General features: G+C 51.6%; 1 protein-coding gene across 1 annotated transcript in view; it reads right to left on the reverse strand.

The window, feature by feature from the left end:
• Nucleotides 1–21894, reverse strand: part of EFCC1 (EF-hand and coiled-coil domain containing 1) — a 43691-nt gene extending 21797 nt beyond the window's left edge. Inside the window, exons 1-2 of the mRNA XM_012002218.1 lie at nt 21770–21894; nt 19989–20272 (exon numbers count right to left, since the gene is read on the reverse strand). Coding sequence (XP_011857608.1) covers nt 19989–20236 — 248 coding nt within the window. The 5' untranslated portion in view covers nt 20237–20272; nt 21770–21894. The remainder of the gene's footprint in view (nt 1–19988; nt 20273–21769) is intronic.
• Between the last annotated feature and the right edge of the window lie 6 nt (nt 21895–21900).

Raw genomic sequence — 21900 nt, forward strand, 5'->3', positions numbered from 1 at the left:
AAGAGGCCATTAGCCCGAGGCTGTCTCTGTACTTTGAGTGATGATCTGAAGCCGAACTTAGTATGTGAAGAAATCAAACCCCAATTTAGAAGCATATGTTTGTAACAAATAGCAGGCTGAGCTCCCCAAACCTCTGCTGGCCCTGCCAGCTGCCCAATTCATGACTTGTTCTTTACTCAAGTAAACTCTGTTAAATTTAATTTGTCTAAAGTTTTTCCTTTTAACACCTTACAAATACATAAAGCAACAATAAAACACAGTTAGTCAGTTGTAGCTAGATCTTGTTTTCTGTCTGCCTCTGAACCCGAGGCTGTTCTCTGTCCATCCAAGAGAGGCTAGCAACTGTCAGAAGTCAGAGACTTCTCAGCTCCAAACCACAGCTTGGGAACCGGTGCTGGAAAAGCATGGCAAAGGCCCAACCTCCCTGCCCTGTGCTTTCCGGCCTGCAACTCCCACATTCACTCCTGCCTGCCGCACCTCTGGGCCACTGTCTTTCGGAAGCCATGGGGGAAATGGGCTGGGGGCCTTCTGTGAGCTGCAGAGACACTTGTCACTCAACGGGCATTACTGAAGCACCTCTGTCAGGGCTCCAGGCAGTTCTGGGGAAAGGCAGGCCCTGGTAGCCACCCACTCTCCCTTCACATCCTCACTTCCTGGCAGACCCCAGAGTCCTTGTGTGCGGTTGGGTGTTCCCTCCAGCTGGCCACATCTGCACAGCACCCGGAGGCTGGGTGAGCCTCTGATGTCTTCCTCCTGCTGGAGGCCGATGGTCACATCTGGCCACCAGCCCAGGGGGTTACACAATCTGACAAGGGCCAGATGTTGCTCTTCCTCCCTTCCACTGCACTGGTGACTCCTGGCTCCTGGCTCCAGATCTTCATGCAACAGACCCCCCCTTTAGTTCTGTGATGCAAAGAGGTGGATCTCAGGAGCTGCAAACCTGGGTTCCACCCTCCGGACTGTGGCTTCGCTGTGTGACCTGCACAACTCCCTCCCCCTCTCTGAGCCTCCATTTCATTTTCCTGATTGATTAATCAGTCAACACTGCTGGGGGTTCTGTGCTAGCTGGGCCTGGAGGTCCTATGAGGATGAAATAAAATGACATAGTCCTTCTAAACTTTGTGGAGCTCCTGCCCCTGCTAATATTTGAGATAATTTTAGGTGGCACTCAGATGAATGGCTAGGAGTATGTGCACTTGTTGTAAACAGTTAAGCATTTATTTTAATGTGTACTAAAAAATTTAATGAGCACATCAAACCATCTTAGTTTTACATTTATGACAGTGATATAACTTCCTTTTACAATTATCTAGGTAAACAAGTGAGTCAATTTAAGGAAAAATATTAATTAAATAATACAGGTGCTATATAGATATGACAAAAAAATGACATGGATCTTAGGAGATCTGAAGCTTGGCAAATGCTTAGACACCAGCACACGGTGAGCTCTGGGTGCTGTGAGAGCAGAGCTCTGTGCCTGCCCCAGCCACCTCTGCCCCTCACAGCAGGGGACCCCGACCCTAACATACTGACACCCTCTTTCTACAATAGCCCTGTGCTATCCCAAAATGAACTGAATACATAATATGTCCTATTTTCAGATTTACTTCAAGAAAATTAATGTGATGCCCTAATGGTAATTTAAAAGAGAAAGAAAAGGAAAGGAGTTTTATGATATACATTTCGATATGTAAATACTCATAAACAATGAAATTTTCAGATACTTAAACCTGCCTGTGATGGATACATTTAAATTTAAGAGGGGCCAGGTAACATTCAACTGAATGTTGTTGATAATCTTTCCCTATATTTGGCATTTTAAAATATCCGGATTAATAGAGGGATTGATAAATAGACAGACACCTACGCAGACTCACAGGAGTACAAGCATAAGGACTGCCAGTGTTTTTTGTTTTTTGGGTTTTTTTTGTTTGTTTGTTTCTTGAGATGGAGTTTCAATCTTGTTGCCCAGGCTGGAGTGCAATGGCGCGATCTCAGCTCACCACAACCTCTGCCTCCCGGGTTCAAGCGATTCTCCTGCCTAAGCCTCCCCAGTAGCTGGGACTACAGGCCAGGCATTCCCTGCCAGCAGCTTCAGCACCATGAGTGTTGTCACTGTCTTTGATGTGCCTCTGAAATGATGAGCAACTCTTGGAAAATGCCAAACAAAACAAAGTGTGACCTTCCCTCAACTCACACAGCATCAGATTCTTGGAAAACCCTTTGTATATTAAAACCTTGTGGAAAACCCTGTGTTTATACATAAGACAGAGGTGGGCTCCAGCCTCAGATCATCATGGCAAAAGTGAGGCTTGCGCAGCACAAATGTGTCCAGCAGGACACATGGAGCTCATGTGGGGTTTGGGGTGATGCTTGGTTGTACAGGCTCTGCCCAGAGGCTTGTTTCCCTGGCAGGGCCCCTCACCTGTCAGGAGCACCACCCTTCCAGTCATTGAGGCAAACCCTCCTCCCTACGAATTTCCAGAAAGTCCCTGGGGAGATACTGCTCCCAAGGAAATGCCCTGTTCCAGACCCCTCCCAGCTCTCAGGCTTAGATTCCACTGGCCACGGCAGCCTCACCCTGGGACTATGAGGTGCCCACCCCTGTGGATTTGGACTTGGAGGCTGCCGGGTCAGCACACTGGACCATGCCTAGCCTTCAGAAGGGTGGTGTCCAGGGTTCCCATCTGCGAGCGCCCAGCCAGCCTATAACCTTCCTGGCCCCCTCCCCTGGAGCCTCTGGGCTCACACAGCCTTTTAAGAGGGGTATCTGGCCTGTGTCTGTTTAATCCTGGGCCAGCCACTCCAATAAGCGTGCCTTACCAAGTCTTTCACCTCTTTGAGACTCAACTTCCCCATCATTTTATTATTTATTTATTGAGACAGGGTCTTACTCTGTTGCCCAGGCTGGAATGCAGTGGCGTGATCTTGGCTCACTGCAGCCTCAACCTCCCAGGTTCAAGTGATCCTCCCACCTCAGCCTCCTCAGTAGCTGCGACCACAGGTGCACACCACTACGCTCAGCCAGTTTTTGTATTTTTTATAGAGATGGAGTCTCACTATGTTGCCCAGGTTGATCTTGAACTCCTGGGCTCAAGTGATTCACCAATCTTGGCCTCCCAAAATGCTAGGATTATAGGCATGAGCCACTGTGTCCAGCCTTCCCAGTCTTGTAAATGGGAATAAGTCACCCAAGCTCATAGGGTGCAAGTCAGGGCTAAATTAGGGATGTATGTGTCTGGCACACAGTAAACACTTGACAAATATTAACTCCCATCCTCTGTTTACAGCTTCTTGCTTGTTCATCTTTCCTTTTCCGTTTCTCATTTTACCCCCTAAAACCTCAAATAAATGCATAAATTTCTGCAGTGGTGTCCCAGTGTTTTAATCTGGCCTGCATCGTCCAACGTGGTAACCACAGTCACAGGTGGCTATTTAAATTTAATCAGGCTGGTCGTGGTGGCTCGCGCCTGTAATCCCAGCACTTTGAGAGCCTGAGGTGGGTGGATCACCTGAGGTCAGGAGTTCAAGACCAGCCTGGCCAACATGATGAAAACCTGTCCCTACTAAAATACAAAAATTAGCCGGGCGTGGTGGTGGGTGCCTATAGTCCCAGCTACTCGGAAGGCTGAGGCAGGAGAATCACTGGGAGGCAGAGGTTGCAGTGAGCTAAAATCACACTATTGCACTCCAGCCTACGCAACAAGAGTGAAACTCAGTCTCAAAAAAAAAAAAAAAAAAAAGTAAATTTAATCAAAGTTAAATAAAACTAAGAATTCAGTTCCTCAGTTGCACTAGCTACATCAGGTGCTCAGTAGCCACCCGTGGCTCACAGCTACCAGCACAGCCAGAAAGCGTTTTCATCATCTCATAAAATCCAGTTGGACAGTGCTGATCTGCAACTTATATTAAAAGTTAAATCATTTACAGTCATTTTTCCCAGAACTGTAGTTCTCACTTGTTTGTACTACAATTATATGAATCTAGAATGTGACTGTTTATATAAACACAAAATATATACAAGTGAGTGTCCTTCTGCGGTCCCACATCCTCAGAGGAATTATTGGACTGATGAGCAAACCACTAAGATAAACACCGATAAGTGGGCTGACTGGGCTTCTAAATCCCATGTGAGTGAAGGTAGCCAGCCCTCGCTAAACCTAAACCTACCCAGGACAAACTTAAAGCTGGATCCCTGTCTTCATCACCCAAAAGGGTAGACTCCAGGTGGACTGAAGACCTAAAAGATACGATTAAAACAAAACAATGTCCAGCAGAATACCCTTGTGACCTAGGAAAGGAGGACCACTCAAGAATTCAAAGGCAAAAATCATAAAGCCAAAAGAATTTGGTGAATTCGATTACATCAAAGAACACACTGGGGCCGGTGGGCATCACTTGGTCAAATCATGTATGTGTCTCCACAAGACCCAGCAACCTCTCTCCTGGGACAGTTGTCACAGCAGGCTGCTGCACGGTGGCATGGGGGAGGACAGGCACTTGGTGTCATCTGGAGTGGTGGGCAGTTGGAGGCAGCCTAGTGTCCACCCCTGGGAGTAGACGGAGGAGTTTGCAGAGGGGAGAAGCAGCGGGCAGATGCACTCACAGAACAACATTTGGGTTGGGTGGGAACTCCAACACTGAGTAGGGAGTCAGAGGCACGGCAAGACATGTGCCATAAGGCCGCCGATTGGGTGCAAACAGACCCCGAAAGACTCACTTTGCAAGAACACATCCCAACAAGAATATACACAGAAATCACCGGGGAGGGACTGCCTGAAGGGCAGGAAGGCGTGTGGGACCAAGAGGCGAGAGAGTCCATGCCTGCCCCTGCCCAGTCCCCTGCTCAGGATACATGAGGAATCCCAAGGTTGGAATTGCTGGCCACCGATGACCAGCACATTGTCATTTGACTCAGGGCTGGCATACTTATGCTGTAAAGGGCCAGAGAGAAAATACTTCAGGCTTTGAAGCCCATGAGGTTGTTGTCAGAGCTACTCCACTCTGCACAGGAGCAGTTCCACAGAATATACAAACAAGCGGACATGGCTGTGTTCCAATAAACCTTTATTCATCGACATTAAAATTTGAATTTTATGAAATTTTCATATGTCATGAAATATCCCTCTTTTAGTTTTTTCCCAACCATTTAAAAATGTAAAAACTATTCTTAGTTTGTGGATTGTATAAAAATAGGGGTGGAGCTGGACTGGCCCACAGGCTGTAGTTGCTAATCCCGGATTTAACTGATGACTTCTGCTCCCCGTGGAGACAATTTCGTCCAAGGCAAACATGTTTAGTGAGCTGGAGAACTGAGGGCTCATCTTTACTCCCAAGGTCAGCCAGTACCTCTGGATTTGCTAAGAGAACTAAGCCTATTAGGTTAGGGAATAAATGAAACCAAGCATCTGGCTGTGGATAAAAAGACCACCCTGAGAGGGATGGGGACCCTCTTGTATGGCCAGGACTGCATACCATATGGTAGTCAGGAGGGAGGGCTGTTATTTTCTTGCTTCGATGACCAGCATTGATTTCTGTTGTTTGCACCCATAACTCCCTGGCTGGTACAACCTTGAGAAACTCATTTCACCTCTCTGAGGTTAACTTTTTTCCCAACGAAATGTCTGCCTCATGGGGGTAGGCACTATGGTGACCACCGGGGTGGGCAGAATGTCTAGGAATGGTCCCCCAAGTTCCACACCCTAATTCCCAAAGCCTGTGAGTGAAGTGAGCCTATCACTCGGAGATGGCAGGCACAGCTGGCCAGAAGACAGGGGATTATCCCTGTCTAATCACACAAGTCCCTTGAAATGCAGACAGCTTTCTGGGCTGATGTAGAAGAGGCCGTGAGAGAGATGTGAAGTGCGTGAAGGACATGGAGCAGGTTGTTGCTGGCTGGAAGATGAAAGCAATGTGGGTGAAGGAACGCAGAGAGCAACCCCAGCTGATAGCCAGCAAGGAAAGGGGGCCTCGGTCCCACAGCCAAAAGGAGCTGGATTCTGCCAACACTGGAATGAGCTTTCCCAGGGGTTCCAGACCCGGCCAAGGGTGCCTTGCTCTCGCCTTGTGCGAGCTTATGCAGAGAAGCCAGCCACACCCGCCTGGACTTCCGGCCTGCGGAATTATGAGGTCACAGGTGGGTGTTGTTTCAAGTAACTAAGAGTGTGGTGATCAGCTATGGTTGTGATAGAAACCAAATTCAGCCATCCAAACAACCACACCCCATCTGCTGTCAGCTCAACCCTGACTGTGGCCTTGTGCTCCCAGAGAGACTTGACCGGCCTAAGCCAATCATGAAGCCTCCTTCACGTGGCCAGAGATTGGTTTAGGAGCAGGCATGTGATGCAATTCTGGCCAAAGGGAGGTGAGGGGAAGTCTGCCAGGAGGACCTGCGGATATGGCAGTGATGCCTGAGGCCATGGCAGCTCTCTTGTAACCATGAGGGGCCCTTGCTGACAGGCCAAAATGACAAGCTGAGGAAGACAGAGTGGAAGATGAATCAGGTCCTTGAAAACTTTACTGAACTGCCAACGAACTGCTCTCCCCTGGACTTCTCACATGAGATAATAAATGTCCTTGTGGTTTAAGCCATTCTGAGTTGGGTTTTATGTTCTTGCAACATAAAGCATCATCACTGACAAACCACTCACAGCACTGCTTAAGAGTGCAATAAGGTTGTACAGATAAAGTCCTTAGTGCAGTGCCTCCTGCCTCAGCCCCTGTACGAGTCAGGGTTTGACCAGAGAAGTGGGGCCAGTGTGCGGAATCCATCTACAGCCATGCCTGCAGCTGTAGCTCTGTCTCAGGGGCTTTATCACAAGCAGGTGGCCTGTGTGATCATGGGGGCTGGCTAAGCGAGTCTGGAATCCACAGAAGGGAAGCTGGCAGGCAGGTGGAGCTCACAGGCACTGCTCATGGGCTTCCCCAGAGGCTCTAGACACGGGCACACCTGTGAGCTCCACCTGCCTGTCAGCTTCCCTTTTGTGGACTTCAGGCTTGCTTAGCCAGCCCCCACAATCACACAGCCCACTTCCTTGTCATAAAGCCCTTCAGAGCTACAGCTGTAGGCCTGGCTGTAGATGGATACCACACCCTTCTGTCCACAGATGGAACTTCTCATTCACACAGAAGCCTGTTTGGCTCTTAAAGCCCACCCAGACCAGCCAGGATAATGTCCCTTACCTAAAGTCAACTGATGACAGACTTTAATCCATATGCAAAATACCTGTACAGCAACTGTAGCTTAGTGTTTGACTGGTAACTTGGGGCTGTAACCAAGGGAGAGGTCAAGGCATCACATCAAAGCCAGGGGGATGCATCAAAAGCTCATTACACCCCCTGGGCTCAGTTTATTCTGGAGTAGATGAGAAATGTCACTGGTGTCTTTTTCTCTCTGCTTCTTATGCTCTGAGCCGCTCAGCGACTCAGCAAATCTCAGGAAGCTGCAGAGCTGACAGGTTCCCCAGAACCCAGCCAGGCTACTGTGGGCCCTCAGACCACAGCCACGCTGCAGCACCTACCCTGGGAGGTCCTGGAGGTTCGCACACAGTGGCTTCCTTTGCTGCATGGCGTTTCCTGAGCTAAGCAGCCTCACAGGAAATGGAGAGCAGCATGTGAAAACAAGAGAACAACAGGAGGAAGAACAGCTTGAGGGGTGGGGGGCAGGGGGCGGCAGAGGAAGTGCGGAAAATAGATCACAAGGGGTGCAGGGACAGTCTTCAGGGGTCCTCTGTGATTCCTCTCTGGTCCCTACCTGAACTCGGGAACCCCCCAACTTTACTGAGCAGTGGATGGCCGTGGGACCGGTGCGACAGGAGTGTGCGAGCAGACACAGACACTCAGCTCTTGGGGCCTCGTGCAGGGTGTCAGGCTGGGCTGGTAACCTCTAAGGCCCTGCCAGCCCAAGCTGCTGACTTAGTTCTGTAATTCACCGAAGGATGAATTATTGAGCCAGCCACTGTCCTTAGCAATGGCATGAAAAGGTCACGGGCTGTGAAAGACGACAGGGAGAGGCTGTAGATGGAGGTGGGGCCTCCCTAAAGAGTTGGGGTCTGGCAAGACCTGAAGGGTGAATGTGGATTGGTCAGGAGTAGGCTTGTGGATGGTGGAGGGAGCCTTATGCCCAGAAGGCCTGAGGAGGGGAGACTTGGAGGGTCAGTGTGGCTGCAGCAGATGATGGGAAAGGGCCTGGTCACTCGGGGTCAAGACGGTCACCAGAGGAAGTCATGGGAGAGTTGTGAGTAGGGAGGCCCGAGGTGGGATCTGGGTGTTGAAAAGATTAACCTGGCACTGTGTGGTCAGTGGTTCTGAGCCAGCTGGGACACCAGTCAGGAGGCCAGGACAGCTGTCCAGGGGTGGTGCTGGGGCTAGGCTGGGTGGTGGGTGCAGCTGGAGAGTAGCAGGCAGGTCTGAGCCAGGTGGAACTGAGACTTAGCAGGACTCGGTGTGCACAGCTGAGGAGGGCTCTTCACCTGCTCCTCCTCCTCACTGGCCCCTCCGCATCCAGTCTGGTTCCAACTTGCTCCTCCCCGTGCAGGCAGAGCAGACAAGCCAAGCTTGTGCCCAGCCCTGTGGTTTTTTGCTATGGGGGTCACCTCTGCCCTGGATCACACAAGTCACTGGCCCCACCTTGCCACTCAGGCCTCAATTCCAGGGCCACACCTCAGAGAAGTCTCCTGTGATGGGCTGGTTGTGTCCCCCCAATTCATATGTTGCTGTCCAGACCCCCAGTGTTCCTCACAATGTGATCTTATTTGGTGATGGGACATTTAATGAGGTAATCAAGTTAAAATGAGGTCTTTAGGGTGAGCCCTAATCCAGTCTGACTGGTGTCCTTCTAAGAAGAGGAGATTAGGACAGAAACACGCACAGAGGGAAGACCACGTGAGGATACAGGGAGAAAGAGGCCCTGTCTGCCAGCCCAAGAGAGAGGCCGCATGAGAAGCCAAGGCTGCTGACGCCGCACTCTGGTCAGCCTCCAGAGGATGGGAGACAAATGCCTGTTGTTGAAGCCCCCAGTCCGTGGGGCTTGTCACAGCAGCCTGAGCTGACTCACACACTCCCCGACCCTCCCTTTGTCCACCTGCTTAGTTACTGGTGGTCGACAGCATCCCGCACTGAGAGTGGGCCCACGAGGGCAGGGTCTCTGCCTCTTCCCAGCTGCCTCCCTCATGCCCAGGACAGCATGGGCCCTCTCCGGGCACTTGACAGAATTTGGTTGAATAATGAAAAGTCAGTGGTTATTTCTGACAGAAAATCATGAAGAGGCAAAATGAAGAGTCTGAAGACTCTGTCTGCCCCTTCCTGGGTCTCTGACTGGGTGGCTCCAGGCTTCTCCAGTCACCTCAGTCGTCTCCGGAAACACCCCCACCCCCAACTCAGAGCAGATTCTGACAGTCCCTCTGGCCCCTGCCTAGTCACAAAGAAGCCACCGCCCTTCCTCGGCCAGGTCCTCTGCCTGGCTGAGGGGGACTGGGTGCCATCATTGCCTACAAGTAGCCGCCCGTCCAGCCCCCTGACTACTGTTCTTTGGAGAATCGACTCCTCCATTTCTCCTGGCCAATGTGTCGGGCAGGGCCAAGGGTCAGAATGTTTTAGCCAGGCCTGGCTAATCAGAGTGGCAGTGATTGGTCCAGAGTAGTCACATGACCCTAGGTTGGCCAATCAGCATGCTCCATTTCCCCGGTACCAGTGACTGGTTCCAGGAGGGGCGTGGCCTATGTTGGAACTACTGGGAAAGAGAAAGTGTTTCTGTTGGGGGTGATTGGGAGGATAGGAGCTAATCCTGATGACGATGGTAGCTGTCTTGCTACCTTATGGGAAGAATGTCTGAGATCAGAGCCAGCTAGGAAAAAGACAAGATAAAGGATAGAAAGTAAGAGATTCCAGGTATCATAACTTGAGCTCCCGGATCTAGCCATGCCTGAAGCTACATACGCTTGAGATTTTTAGTTGATAAATAAGTGCCGTTCCTACTTTTCTTTTGGCATAAGGCAGTGAGAGTGGTTTTAGTCATTAGCAACTAAAAAATCCAATATAATATAGAACCCTCTCCATCCAAAGGAGGCACATTTTTATTTTTTGTCATTTTTTTTCTACACAAGACCACTTTGACCGTCTATATCCCAGGTTGTACCGTCAAAACAATCTGGCGATCATGATGCCCACCCCCTTGTGTCCTCCAGAGCTCACCCGGCTTGGGTCTGCAGAACCATATATACTACCCCTGACTTAGGCCAGGCCATGTGAAAGTCCTGACACTGGCACCTCCGGAGCTACAGGACAAGCCAGGCCTCCACCCAGGAACTGGCCTTTTCTTCCAATGTCTCCTTGTGGGTAAACAGCATATCCTTATGTGAGGAGAGATTTTCTCTTTGGATGAGACCACCTTAAATGAGGAAAACTATCCATGCACCAGGCCCTTTGACTTTCTGGAAAACCACTACACTACATAAAAAATGCCCAATGCGGCCGGGCGCGGTGGCTCAAGCCTGTAATCCCAGCACTTTGGGAGGATGAGACGGCCGGATCACGAGGTCAGGAGATCCAGACCATCCTGGCTAACATGGTGAAACCCCGTCTCTACTAAAAAATACAAAAAACTAGCTGGGCGAGGTGGCGGGCGCCTGTAGTCCCAGCTACTTGGGAGGCTGAGGCAGGAGAATGGCATAAACCCGGGAGGCGGAGCTTGCAGTGAGCTGAGATCCTGCCACTGCACTCCAGGCTGGGCAACAGAGTGCTATTCCCTCTCAAAAAAAAAAAAAAAAAAAAAATGCCCAATGCCTGGCTTGGAGGCCCAGTGCCCACTCTTCCACCTTCTCTTTGCCTGGTGCTGAGCTGTAGCCTTTACGTTTCTTGAATTTTCACTTCTAAGGAGAAATTCATGAGGTGAACATTTGCTGTTTCTGTCTAACCTGCATCCTTTTCTGTCTCCTAGTAACAGCACCAACCTTCCTTTTGGGAGTTGTCCCACCTTTATGGCCACCCAACTCTTGGCCCACTTCAGGGTTGAGTGTGTGCCCTGGTCCAGGCCAACAGGACTATCCTAGTAGCCTGGTCCTGGTCTCGGCCTAGAGGCGGTGCTGTGACCCAGGTTGGGCCAATCCACGTTCTTTCCTAGGACTTTATCTACAGGTGCTGGGAAGCAGAATATTGGGTCACAGAATTTGAAAAGTTATGAATCTGGGGTCCCTGCAGCCATGTTCCCAGCTATGTGGAGCAGGAGTGAGTAGAACCAGGCAGGGACAAGCAGAGATCCAGGTGGATAGAGAGTGCTGGAGGCACGGGGGTCGAAAGCCCATCCGAGGAGTGTGCAGCAAACACAGGCACACCCCACAGGTGGGAAGGCATCCCACAGGCCAGGGCCAGCTGACAATGACATTTAAGGAGGGCTTATTATGTGCCAGGCATCATTTTAAACGCTTTCTATTATCTCATTGGATTCTTACCCTGTGAGGTAGGTACTAAAATTAACCTATTCTCCAGATGAGAAAACTGAGGCACAAGCAAGTTGAGTTGTAGCTTCCCCAGAAGCATCAAGACACCAAAGAAAATGTGCAACATACATAGGTTAGCAGATGAGGCAGGTCATGGCCAAGGGTGACTGGTCTGGCACTTCAGCCCACCCCATGTTCTTTGTGGCTGCCTCAGGCCTGAAAAGGCTGAAGCTTATTTCCAACCCACCTGTGGGAAGCAGCAGAAAGAGCCACAAACTTGTGGACTAAATCCAGCCTGGCTGTGCCCCTGATTTACTGGGTGAGCCTGGGCAGATTACCATCCCTCTCTAGGCTCCTTCCTTCTCTGAAGGATGCATTCATTGTACATATTAGCTTGTGCAGTCAAGGCCCCTCTCTCTGGGAGGGGTGCAAAGCCTCAGGCTCAGGAGAGGGTGTATCTCTAAGCTGTGAGACCAAAGTGTGGGCCCAGGCTCTGTCCTCCGAGAAGTACAGCTAGGGGAATGCATTTGAATGAGGGCAGGTCTCTCTGGGGACACCACTGATTGGCCACCTCGACAGATAGCTCACGGCTCCTCCTCCTCTGCCTCCTTGCTCTCCAAGGCCTGCCCCTTTGTGATCCTGCCCTGGACAGGCCTTGCTTTTTTGGATAGACAAGAATGAGTGTCCCCACTTCATTCTTTCTTTCTTTTTTTTAATTTTGTTTTTTGAGATGGAGTCTTGCTGTGTCACCCAGGCTGAAGTACAGTGGCACAATCTTGGCTCACTACAACCTCCACCTTCTGGGTTCAAGCAGTTCTCCCGCCTCAGCTTCCCGAGTAGCTGGGATTATAGGTGCGTGCCAGGAGGCCTGGCTAATTTTTGTATTTTTAGTAGAGACGGAGTTTCACCATGTTGGCCAGGCTGGTCTTGAACTCCTGACCTCAGATGATCCGCCTCCCAAAGTGCTGGGATTACAGGTGTGAGCCACTGTGCCCAGCCCAATAAGTTCCAATATTTATTAAGCCTTTCATTATTCTGGGTACTTTCAACACATTAGCACGTTGAATCTTCAAATACTCCATGATGTGGGTATTATAATCATTACTATTCTCATCTCATTTTACAGATGACTGAGGCTCACAGAGGTGAGAACGGCTTGCCGCAGGCCACACTCCCAGAGCTCTAGCACCATGCTGCCTCCCCCGCCACACTCGACGTTTATGCCAAGACAGAATCCCATACCCACTTTACGGCCGAGGAAACTGAGACTCACAGAAGTGAAGGGAACAGCTCTAGCTCCTACCACACATGTGGAGGAGCCGGGAATCAAAGCCAGATTGGTCTGGGCCTTCTGAGCCTGGGCCCCCACCCACTGAGCCCCCTGTGCATCCTGAGGGCCTGGGGCATGCAGTGGGTGCCCGAGTGGGTCTGCCTCTTTGTGAGCCTGAGTATTGTTCCTGGAGGAGGAAAGGCCTCTTTTCTCACCAAGGCCACCCACACACCCACCTCCAAGGACGACGGAATCCGAGGCCTTCCAGCTCCAGATGGTGCCCCATGCCCCCTCTGCTCGCCCCCACCCATCCACCTCCCTCCCGCCCCGGACCCGCTGACTTTGGCCCACCCAGGTCAGGCCAGGCAGCCGCAATGGGGCAGAAGAAAGGAGGTAGCCCTCAGATGGCCTCACCTTTGTGTCCCCTCCATGGTGACCAGCCAATTGCCCTCCCTCCTCCCTCCCCCACCCCCTTTCTTCCATCCCAGCCTTTTCATCCTCCCCCGACAACAAAGCCAGAGGCCAGGCCGCCAGGCCTCTCCTTGTTCCAGCTGAGCTGAGCTGGCTCTCTGCCTTTTCTGTCTTTTTGAGAGCCAGCCCCTGCCCGGTGGTGCTGGCCCTAGGCTGCCTGCCCTGCCCAGGTGTCCTGAAGGCCCTATCAGGGCCTTCAGAGCAGGGTCAGGGGCCAGAGCAGGCAACTGGCTGAGACATGGGCGGTTTCAAAAGGACAAAATGTCACAAATCCACCAGATACCATCTACTGAGGACTCAAGGGGGACCCCTCAAGGCAAGACAAGGCCACTGGACCACTTAGGGGTCTCGTTGTGCTGAAGTCCCAGACGTTATGCCCTTTCTTCCACTTTTGAGGACAGCATCCACTCCCATGCCCACTGGCCCATTCGTGTGTCCACACACATCTTACTATGTGCCAAGGCTGGACTGGGTGCTAGGCCACAGAAGTGCCAAGCCCTTATGCTCCCTCTGGAGGGCTCCCAGCTATGGACAGAACCTGGGGATAACAATCTTCTTCTGTCCACCCTCCCCAGTGAGCCCTAAAATCACCTAGATAGGCACAGGGTTGGTGAGGGCATAGAGTCCCCCTGAAACCACCCCTAAAGCACCCAGCAGTCAGGAAAAGCTGACCTCCAGACAAGCCTGCTCCCGTGTCTAACCAGGTTTCCTCCCAGGACCTTTAGAGTTCAGAGTCTTGAGCTGCCACAGGTGGGCTATTCTACCCAGACAAGAAAAGGATTGGTCTGCAAGCTCCAGAGAGGGGCAAGGGGGTGTGTTCCTTGAATGTGTCTGGGATACAGTGTTCCTTGTTTCTCCTGGGAGGATCTCATTTCCAGAGTCCAGTGGGCCTTGCTCTCGCTCCAGTGGTGGGTATGTGACTAAGGTTTGGCCAGTCAGATCATCAAATTGTCCTGGCCCCTGTGATGAATTCAGGATGAACATGTTTCCAAGTTGGCTGAATGAGGCCCATATCCAGGACTTCAGTGGGATGGTTCAGATAACAGATGGTCTTTCTACTGGACTGAGCTTTGGGGATGTTAGCCTGGCACCCCAAGGGCTACTGGGGGAGAGAACTTGCCAGAGAGTAAAGCAGAGCTTCAGCATATCCTGGTAATACTACGTGAGTACCTGAATTCAGCCATGTCTGAAGCTGGACATGCCTACACTTTTCAGTTCTAAGAACTGACTTCTTTTTCACCTAGGTCAGTTTGCATTAGGCTTTCTGGCACTCACTCAGGAGACCTGGATGATAGAAAGGAAGAAAAGAAAGAGAAAACAGAGGAGAGAAGAAAGGTGGAAAGTGGTTTCGGTGGAAAGTGCCACTGAAACACCTTGGTTGGGCAGGGATTGAATGACATTTTATGAATGGTGATGTCAGATTTTCCATATGAAGCTGTTTGCATTACTGCAACAGAATCCCCCCCTCCAATAATCAGTAATGTCTACTATGCATAAAAATTTGTGTGGGGATGGACTATTTTGTGGGATTTGAAGGATAAGGAGCTGAGTTTCTCACCTTAGACGAGGTCGTGTTTGAACAGAGACCAGCTGTGGGGAAGCAGGATCAGAGGCTGATGTGGCTGTGAGGAGACCAGAAGCCTCTTGGGAGGGCTGCATGCCTCAGCAGGCAGGGGCTGGGCCAGGGAGTGCCTGAGTCTTCCCCAGCTCTGGGAGGCCTGAAGATGCCTTTTGACACCTGGGGGGCCTCTATTTCACCTGCAACTCCTACAACTCTGAAAGCAGCAGCAGCAGCTCCTTCGTGGCCCCTCAGCACATGGCACACCTGTGCCCTAACATGTCTACTGCCATTTCTGTGTACCCAAGGATTCTGGCATGGGGATTGGTCCACAGAAGTTGCTTAGAAAATACTGTTGAATGAATTAAATAAATATCTCCAATTGCTTACATATTTACTGTCCATCCTCTTAGGCTGCTGGTCAAGATGGTGGATTGAGGTGCTATGGGAAGCCCCTCTTCCATCTACGAATATGCTGAAATGCTGCATAAAATAGAACTATTTAAAAGGGTATAGAGCCAAAGTCAAAATCAAGAAGAGGAGATCTCCAGCTTGTGTGGAAAGCAGGAGATGGAGTTGAAATGCCCATGGAGGGATTAGGGACAGGAGACCTTGCGTAGTGAGTTACAGAAGGAGACTCCCTGCATGAGGCCAGGGGCCAGCAAGGGCTGTCTTATCCATAAACAAAGATGAAAAATATTCCACCTATTGGCCTTGGGGTTTTGTTCCCAGGTATGGGACTCAATCTCTCACTACCTGTGTAGCTAGGCAACTCCAAGCTAAGAATCACAATTAAAAACTGGTCTAGAATCAGGGCCTAGTGGAGGCAAATGGAGAACTGCTCTGAAGGGAACTCTACAACCGGTTCTATGTGTGACTCTCAAGGATCATGGCCCTGCCAAAGATGGGCTCACAGCCCAAAATGACAGTGCCTTCCAAGAATGCCTCATCATGACAAAGACAGCAGGTGTAAAACATCTCAGGAAGCTCAGATATTACAGCAATCCAAAAGAGACTGTAAAATTAATATGGTTGAATGCTACAGAGATAAAGGATTAGACAGAACCCACAACACAAGGACTGATAAGGATGAAAAAAAAAGTACAGGTCTGAAAAAGAACTCAATAGAAGCCCTAACATGAACAATAGAGTCATCGAGATCCCATTTTAGGAAAGTGGCAGAGTTTGACTCAAAGTTAGGAAACTCAACGCAGTCTGAATTCAGCTGAGTTCAGGTATGTGACTTTAGTAAACCCACTCCCAACTCCAAGGGTCTATTTCCTCATTTGAAACATATGACATAATACCAACCTCAGAGGGAAGATGAGAAGATCGGAGTGAGTCGGTCTCTGTGAAAGTGCTTTGAACACTGGGAGATGCTGGAAAAGTGTGAGTTGGGTCATTTATTCTAACCAAATGGCTTCAAGCTGCCATTCTCAGGGGGAGTTCAGTCATTGCTCTGTTTTCCCCCCAAAGACACATCTGCAGAGCACCTGGAGACATTCCAGAGTGATGTCACTTAAGAGGGTGTGATGGGGCTCTGCTGTTTGGGGCATGGGGCCCTTTCCTCCCTGTAATTCCTCTAGACTGCAGCCCCCTAGGCCAGCTGCAGAGGAGGGGGTTGATTCAGCGCAATAGTCAGGGACATCTGAGTTTCTGGCACTTGAAAAGCAAAAGCAGGCTGGGTGCGCTGGCTCACGCCTGTAATCCCAGCACTTTGGGGGGCCGAGGTGGGCGAATCACAAGGTCAGCAGTTCAAGACCAGCCTGGTCAACATGGTGAAACCCCGTTTCTATTAAAAATACAAAAATTAGCCAGAGGCAAAAGAATGGCTTGAACTTGGGAGGCGGAGGTTGCAGTGAGCTGAGATTGTGCCACTGCACTCCAGCCTGGGTGACAGGCGAGACTCCATCTCAAAAGAGAAAGGAAGGGAAGGGAAGGGAAGGGAGGGGAGGGGAGGGGAAGGAGGGAGGAGGGAGGGGGGGAGGGGAGGGGAGGGAAGGGAAGGGGAGGGGAGGGAAAAGAAAGAAAGAGAAAAGCAAAAGTAGAGGTGAATTGTAGCCCACAGTCCCTCCCCAGCCAGTAAAATGTCTGACCGATGTTTCTGGGGTAGGAGAATCCAGGGGGACTTGTGCATATTACCAAACCCAACTCGAGCTTGTGGCTTGGGGCCATCAGGCTGGGCTGTGAGTCCTGCCCTTGCCACTAAGTTGCTGTGCCACACTGGACAGCTGCTTCCTCCCTGGTCTTGGTTTTCTCGTCTGTGAAATGCTGACAATAACACTTTTCTTTTAGAGTAGTTCAGAGGCCCCATGAGCTCCCATGAAAAAGTGCCTGGTACGCAGCTGATGCTCAATAAATGCCCATGGCTATTCTGTCTCCTCTCCTTTTCCTTCTTCTCAGAGTGAGAGCTTTGGGGCAGGTCAGTCCATAAACCAGCAAACTCTGACCATAGAAAATGGGCAGAGGTGGTCAACCTCCTGGGCAAGGTAGGGTTGAAAGCATATTTCTAGAGGGGCAGAGAAATGAGTGACACAATCATCTGCCTAATCACTGTGTGCCCTTCACATAGCGTTACTCGCTCTCTGGTCCTCAATCTCCTCATCACTAGGTGTTTCCTTCAAAGCCTCTGCAATAGCTGCTCCTCCTTCTTCCTTACTAAAAGAATCCACTTTTGGCTGGGCGCAGTGGCTCACGCCTATAATCCAGCACTTTGGGAGGCCGAGGCGGGTAGATCACCTGAGGTCAGGAGTTTGAGACCAGCCTGGCCAACATGGTGAAACCCCGTCTCTACTAAAAATACAAAAATTACCCAGGCGTGGTTGCATACGTCTGTAATCCCAGCTATGGGGAGGCTGAGGCAGGAGAATCTTTTGAACCTGGGAGGCAGAGATTGCAGTGAGCCAAGATTGCGCCATTGCGAAAAAGCCTGGGTGACAGAGCAAGACTCTGTCTCAAAAAACAAACGAACAAAAAATAGAACCCCAGTTTTGTTTGAGACTGACTAACAGGACCAGCCCTTCCAGGTTTCTTCTTATGCCCAATCAGCAGATAGAAGGTCTGGAGGCACAGCAGCCATCGTGTAACTGTGAATCAAAGCACACAGGCAGTGGGGGAAAAGTGCTTTGACTTTTCTGCTTTGTGGCTGTGTGGCCTTGGGTATGTTACTTAACTTCTCAGTGCCTCATTTCTCACAATGTGTAAACTGGGGATAAAATGCCTACCTTGAACAATCTTATGGGGACTAAATGGTGCATTGGCTATGAATCCACTTTTTCTGTTGTAAAGGGCTATGCCAATGTTTGTAGTCACTTGTAGCATTCTGCTATAGAGGACTAGTTGTGACTTTAGAAATAAACAAAGAAGAGCCCCTTTATTTCTCCTCTTGGATAAAGTTCCAAGGCTGGATGTGGGCCTCAAGCCAACCAGCCCTGCTCTTTAGCCATCAGCTATGCAAACAGGAAGTGGCTCTCCAAACACTGCACGCTGCAGGAGGCTGGCCCAGAGTCTGCCTCTTTGGAGGCCTCCTTCTAGCCCCATGCCTTCCCATCTCCCAGTTGTGAGCTCCTCAGATGTCCAGTAGGTTCAAGGCCATCCCTTCTGCCTGCCCCACCCCCAGCCTGGGCCAGACCACCTTCCTCTCAGGACCAGGATGGCAGGAGCCCCTCACTGGGCTCCGCACTATCTTCTGCTCTCCCTGTCTGCCCATCTCTTTGTCACACTGTAGCCAGGGTAACTTTTTATTGAAATGTAAATCTGCTTCTGTCACCTCCTTGCTTAAAACTTTCCCATGGTTTCATGTTCTTTCTCTTAAGGGAAAAACTGAAGTCCTTGCTGCCACCTTCCAGGCCCTAAATGGGTCTACCTCCAGCTCCACCCCTCCAGCCACTCTGGCTTCCTTTTAGTTTTTGAATGGTGCTAAGGCCCCTTCTGCCCTAGGGCTTTGCCTGTACTGTTCCCATTTTCTAGAATGTTCTCTCTTCTCCTCTTTCCATCTGGCCCAGTAACATCCTACCCTCAAGTGTCACTTCTTTGGGGGCAGGCTGATGAGTGTCCTCCACATCCTGCCTGCTGCACACATCTGTTCCTGTGAAGGTCTTATCTGCTCACAGGTGGCTGCTCAGGGCAGGGAATTCAGTCTGTCCTAGTCACACGGTCACATCCCTGATGCCTGGGATGGCCCCTGGCACAGAGAAAATGCTCAGCAAATGTGTAGTCAGGCCAGCCAGCAGGCAGGGGTGCCTTGTGATTTGAAAGGGAGAGAGGCTCTGTCTACCAAGCATCTACCATGTGCCAGGCAGGAGCCCATGGCCTCTTCACAGCCACTCCTGCAGGCAGGGACCCCAATCTGTATTCTACCCAAGAGGAAGCAGGGTCTTCGAGGGGTGGTGACTTGCCCACACTCACACATCTGCCAAAAGTCCTGCCAAGATTTGAATCTGGGCCCCAAGTCCAGCTTCCTGCCCTGGTGGAGCTAGCACAGGCAGTCATTATACACCTGTTTCCTCATCTACAGAGTGGAAACACAGCAGTACCCACCTCACAGGGCAGCTGTGAGGCTTAAAATGAGTTAAGCCACATAAAGTACTTAGCTCAAGGCCTGGCACACAGCAAGTGCTTAGTAACTGTAAGCTATTATCATTATGATCGAATCCAGGAACAAATAAGAATAAGCACATTCAACTGCAATCCATGATATGATAAACAAATAGAGGGTGTTTGTGGGTAAACAGGAGGATGGATGGACGGCTGGCTGGGTGGGTGGGTAGGGGGAAGGATGGATGATGGATGCGTGGGTGGGTGGGGGGATGGATGGATGATGGATGGGTGGGTGGGTGAGTGGATGGATGGATGAATAGATGGATGATGGGTAGGTGGATAGATGGTGGGTCGGTGAGTGGATGGGTGGATGGGTGAATGGGTGAGTGGATGGACGAGTGAGTGGATGGATAGGTGGGTGGGGTGGGTGAGTGGATGGACAAATGGATGGATGGGTGGATGGGTGAGTGGGGTGGGTGAGTGGATGGACAGATGGATGAATGGATGAGTGGGCAGATGGATGCAGAGTAAGCAATGGAATAGACTTATGACTTAAGAAATGGAGAACTGACAAAGAAATGAAAGAACACGTGAATAAATGCATGGAGAAACTGGGGAACACGAGAGCGTGTGGGAGGGGGTTTGCACACCCGAAGTCTGGGAAAATGGGAGCCGAATTGGGGCACTTGGGCCCAGGGCCCGCGCCCCTGCTCACCTGTAGCGTTGCAGCTCCGCCTCCAGCCGCCGCACCCAGCGCTGCAAGCCGGGCACCTGTCGCGCCAGCGCCTCCAGCTCTCGCACGCGGTGCAGGCTGCGCAGCACCACCTGCCGGGCCTCCTCCGCGCGCCGCCGCACCTCGGCCTGGCCACGGCGCAGCCGCCCAGCGCGGGCCTCCGCCGCAGCCAGCGCGCCTTGTGCCTGCCGCAGTTCCCGCACCGCAGCCTCCGGTCCGCCGCGCTCCATCTCGTGGGTGCTCGCCTGGCTCTTCCAGAGCCCGACCTGCGGGGACACGGCAGCAGGGGCAGGGGGTAAGTGCCCCAGCCACATGCACCAGACGAACGCCCGCCACAACGGCGGTCCCCATTCCTCCGCACCCAGAAGCGCGTGAGCACGTTTATGGCGCCGCCTGCTTCCAGGTGCCAGGCCCTTAGGTCCCGTGCGTCCGGGCTCCTTTAACCCTCGCCACATCCCTAGGGAGGCGGGAGCTCTAATGATTCCTCCTCGCCCGCCCCCGCAACCCTCCAGCGTTTTTTTACTGATGAAGGAAACTGAGACACGACGCCAGTATTCTGTTCCCTCTGTGGTACCAATGATTCTTCAACCTCGCACCTCGTCTCGGTCTACTCCTGTGTTGGCGGCGTTCAGCCTGCCGGGTGGTAGTTCCTCATCTCCTAGACTCCCCCCGGTGGCACTTGCAGCCCTCCCCGTACCTGCTCACTAGAGGCTCCTTGAGGGCGGTTTCTGTCTGTCTTTACTGGTGTGTTCCCAGAGCCTAAAACAAACCTGGCACATAGTAGGTGCTCAATAAATACCCGAGCATGAGCGATGCTGGAAGACCTTTCAGGCGCATCCCATGGCTCCCCGTACATTACTTGGGATTCCACATCAGAGGAGTACTTTCCCGCCTCCACCCTGGCTTCCATGCACACCAACACTGAAAACCACACCTTGCCACTTTCCTGCACTCTGCAGTGTCCTGAGCTAAAGCGGGGTCATATAACGTCATTTTCTTCCTGGCCTGTTGTCGCCTGGGGTAGGGGCTGTTCCTTTCCTCCTCTGACCCCTGCGGCCCAGCACTGCCTTTGGCGCACAGCTGGCACAGTGCTTAAGTGTTTGTCGACGGCTCCCAGATGCTAAGGCTGGGTCCCCATCTCACCCCATGGTTTCTTCTCAATAGCCCAGAGCGGGTCTGGTTCCCACAGGCATTTGGTGGCCCATGAGTGCCTGATCCATAGTGTGAGCCACCCTGTCTATTTCTCACTTGTCTGTTTCTCCCGCAGGGAGCCCCGTAAGTCGTTGCTGATTGACAGAAGGAGCTGTCAGTCTACTCCAGGAGGCAGGGAGATCCTTAAAGGTGAGGTTAGGGCCTTCTTCACACTTCTGTCTCCTAAACCTCCCAGAAGCCTGGCAGGAAGGAGAGAGAAAGATGCTTGTTGAAAGGGAATGTGTGAGACTACCCAGACAAGTGCAATTCCTGGGTTAGAAGGGGCAAGACGCGATGATGCGGGGGTGGAGCAGAAAAGTGGGGTATGGTTGTCTGAATGTGACTGGGGTTTTCAGGAATGGAACAGATGGTAAGAATAGGGTTGGGGACTGGAGTGGAATGGGGAGGAACAGGGACAGGATGCAAGTGGGCTGAGGCGGGGTGGGATGGTGTAGGGCTGCCGTCTGTCTACCCTTCCTCTGCCTCTGTCCCGTCGGGCTCCGCAGCCAGCCAGCTTTTAGTTCGAGCCCTCTCCCAGGCGTTACCACCCTCCCTCCGCGGCCAGCGCGCACCTGCAGTGCTAGGCAGCGCGCATCACTGCTCTGCAGCGCAGCGCGCAGGTCCTCCACCAACTCGCGCAAGCTGCTATTCTCCTCCTCCAGCCGCGCAACGCGCTCGCAGTCAGGACCGCTGTCGGGGCCAG

The sequence above is a fragment of the Mandrillus leucophaeus genome, unplaced genomic scaffold (assembly GCF_000951045.1).
Source record: "Mandrillus leucophaeus isolate KB7577 unplaced genomic scaffold, Mleu.le_1.0 Scaffold680, whole genome shotgun sequence".
In the NCBI taxonomy this organism is placed as follows: domain Eukaryota; kingdom Metazoa; phylum Chordata; class Mammalia; order Primates; family Cercopithecidae; genus Mandrillus; species Mandrillus leucophaeus.